General features: G+C 39.0%; 1 protein-coding gene across 1 annotated transcript; it reads right to left on the bottom strand.

The window, feature by feature from the left end:
- Positions 1-269: 269 nt before the first annotated feature.
- LOC143457155 (uncharacterized) lies at positions 270-2,615 on the bottom strand. Its single transcript, XM_076955222.1, has 5 exons — positions 2,392-2,615; positions 2,156-2,284; positions 1,602-1,976; positions 692-857; positions 270-546 (listed from the first exon to the last, which is right to left on the bottom strand). Exons 1-5 carry the CDS (start codon positions 2,569-2,571, stop codon positions 434-436), a joined length of 963 nt encoding a protein of 320 aa, XP_076811337.1. The 5' UTR covers positions 2,572-2,615; the 3' UTR covers positions 270-433.
- Positions 2,616-3,343: the final 728 nt, after the last annotated feature.

The following is a 3,343-nucleotide window of genomic DNA, read 5'->3' as shown; positions in this document are numbered from 1 at the left end:
TCCTTCAATCTAGGCCGCATTAATGAATTAAGTTAAAATGTGCTTGAGGGTTGGTGAAAAGTGGTATTTATATCTAAAAAGACGTTTGATTTTGTCAGCATTTAATGAAGTTACATGCCAACTAAGGGCTATAACCTAAACCGCACATAAACCGATTTCAACGGTGATTCGACACCTTGTTACTGGTTTGAGCAGGTAAACTAGTGCTTATTGTGAATATAGCGGAATAAATGACTTTACGATTAAACAATCCATAGGACAAATTGTTCAGTAAAAGTATTTTATTACAAACATATATATAAGCAAACAACGGTAAAAACCAAGAAACATAACTCAACGCAGTTTGGGTCGAGCACTGCCCCTGGTGTCTCTATCACTCGGAGTACTTGCATCGCAGGGTACAGCTTTAGGTCCGTCGCTGAAGACCAGCATATCAACGGATTGAAAATCGTCGGCGGTTCAAATTCATTCTACTAACGCCGATGTTTCGCAATGGAGAAAACTCTGATAGCAAAAAGGCTGGCTTTCGATCAGAGAGATCGCATGCTGAAAAAGACATATGAGTTACTGCATTTATGAGCAAGACCAAAAGCGTACCACTTAATTCTCGTTCAAGGTTTTTGCGGGCGTGAATTGCTTCCCATTTGTTAGCAAAATGAGGTATTTTTAAAGGCTCAATGGTTTGTTTTACCTTTTATCAATCCTGTCAGTTCTTCCTCTTCTTCCAACTCGTATGTGATGTCATCAAGCATTTCCGCATGTTCCTCGCAGCTCTTTTGCGCCCTCAAGAGGTTCATCTTACCTCGAACATCGAGTAGCTTTCGAGCCAACTTATTGTCTTCTATTCGCATTATTACCTGTTGAAATAAACGTAATTTTATTGAGTTTGATTTTGATGAACTGATAAGCTGTGAATGGTTTGTTATTTAAACAGGATATTTGTTATATCCTTCACGTTAATATAAATAACTTTACTCTCGTGCCAAATCAACCGAACAAAAGTAAAATGTTTGCCTTTCGATTATGATTTAAACCGAATTTCAATTGTTCCTTAACTTATTTCGTTTTAAAAGTTTAAAAGGCGCCCGTAGTTGTTTGTGTTGGTCTCTAGTTGATCATTAACGTGCATCCAGCAAACAAATATCTGAACATGTGATTTTAAATTGAAACGTTTTGGGCGGGAAAGTAATAGATCATCCTGGGCCAACACACCGTGACACTTGAAGTCTCTCCACGCATTCAGAAGGGCCAATGCATACTTGTGTAGACGAGAGGTAAACCGATTCATTGATATGTCGAACGTGTATGTTTGTGATCAGACCAAGTAACAATTATGAAAAGCCGGCAACATAAAAGGCTTCTGACCCACTTAACTACTCAGGCGTCCGTCTGTTGTGTTAAGTCAACAAAAAACCATTGTTGGTTTTGCAATAGTGCTCTTTGCAATCTTGATTTTTTCAAAAAGGCTTATTCTTGCATTTATTAATGTTTTGTCAGGTGCACGGCGGTTAGATATTTGCCCATATCTTACCCGCATTCTTCGATATATTGAACTTTGATACGCCAGATTATGAAACGTTACTAGCAGCCTTATCGCTTACCAAATCCCGTCGAATTTTCTCGAAAGCCTGGGTCACGTTCCGGTATCGAGCATTGAGGTCTTCATTGGACGGGCTCGTGTCACTTGACAGTGATGCTTTTGACACGTCTTCCATATTAATATCGGATATCGTTGAGTGTGACGATATAGTCGAGCTCAATGATACGTCATCATTGGTGATACCTTCACTGTTCGATTCCCGTGTTTTTCTTGAACAATCTTCTGCTTGGATTTCGGGAATAACGTTTCGTGCGATACGTCGCAGTCGCCGAATTGGTGTGGGCACAGAAGCTGCCAGCGGATTCATGGTTGACATTTTGGTCGGAGTTTCTTGCTGTTCTTGTATGATCGAGAATGGGTAGTTGTCAACGCGGCACTGAGATTAGAACAACTTTTGTTAACATAGTTCATGATAACTCACTATCTCACACAACAGACCCTCTTTTTACAGGAGCAGTATTGACCTACAGTACCCGATAACACTAATGCACATAAAGTTTTATGTCAACAGAAAAACGCTTAAAATATTTAAACGAAATCTTACAACCCTTTTACCTTAGTATCACAGTTGTTTAATTCATCAGCCGAGTCGCTATCACTAAGCCCTTGAGCAGCAATTGCATCTAAATATTGTGGCTCACCGGACGTTGCGTATTGCCCGCGCGACTTCCTGTTCTCGATGATCTGTAGACGCAGGTAATCACGTTAATGAGGATTAATTGTCTTGCGCAGTGGATAGGTAAGCATATCACACCCCTATCATATTTCAAAACACGACGTCACAGGCATACCTGCTTCCATTGCACCACTGAAGGTCGTCGTGTTGGAAGGTTTAATTTGTCAGATATTTCTTTCAATTTGCGGAAATCGTTCGGTGTAGATGGCTTTGAGGTGGCGTTGCCCATTTTGCTTACCGGTGTTCTCATCAGCGTATGGACGGCTTGTAGGTTTTGCGTCATCATCATGATCATTTATATCAAAAAACTGTTTATTGAGAATGTTAGTGAAAATTTGCTTTCTGGATAAACATAGAGAGTGTTATTGTCTGGTCTAGTGACTATTTACGGACGGATACTATAGTATAAACCATGCTAAAGCATCAATCACTTTGTTCTTGTTTACTGGCGTGCTCAGTTATCGCATTAACCTATTCAGCCTATTACATAAGCTACTGATAACCCAATGGTTTTAGTAAAATAGAGGCAGATAATAGGATCAGTAAAGTTCAATGCAGCAACGAAACCAACTTGACTGGTGAATTTCGTTCGTACTAAGTAATTTGTTTAAAGCGTATAATTATCGTTTAAATATCACCCTTATTACAAACACTAAGTGCATAGTTAAAGAGATGTTTACAAAAGTTTACAAAGTTTACAAAATTTCTTCGCTTTTATGGTGATGAATTAATTACATGATTTCTTTTCCGTACATCTCATTATATAGTGCTTATAATGATTGCTGTCATATTGTAAAGTTTGATTTAAACGAAGGGTCTCTAATTGCCCTGCAGCTGGATAGCTATAGTGCATTTAACTAGGCTATACGAGAACATGTAAAATTCTGTCCGCTAACAAAGAACACCTCGAAACACTTGTCTTTTACTCTTCAAGTTTCACCTTGTGAAGTGTTCCTTATCATACAACTTAATCCGAAAAATAACACGCCGTGGTTTTCCGTACGGCCTACAGAGAGTCAGTTTCGCTCATGGGTAAAACTTTCCTATTTCGAAAACGGTTACTGACT

The sequence above is a fragment of the Clavelina lepadiformis genome, chromosome 1 (assembly GCF_947623445.1).
Source record: "Clavelina lepadiformis chromosome 1, kaClaLepa1.1, whole genome shotgun sequence".
NCBI lineage: Eukaryota > Metazoa > Chordata > Ascidiacea > Aplousobranchia > Clavelinidae > Clavelina > Clavelina lepadiformis.
This window is presented reverse-complemented; position numbering and strand designations above follow the sequence as displayed.

Coding starts and splice junctions, on each gene's coding strand:
- LOC143457155 (XM_076955222.1), bottom strand. CDS start 2,571: ATGATCATGATGATGACGCAAAACCTACAAGCCGTCCATACGCTGATG. Junction 1,977..2,155: donor TAAACAACTGTGATACTAAG/GTAAAAGGGTTG, acceptor TTCTAATCTCAG/TGCCGCGTTGACAACTACCC. Junction 858..1,601: donor AGAAAATTCGACGGGATTTG/GTAAGCGATAAG, acceptor TTATTTCAACAG/GTAATAATGCGAATAGAAGA.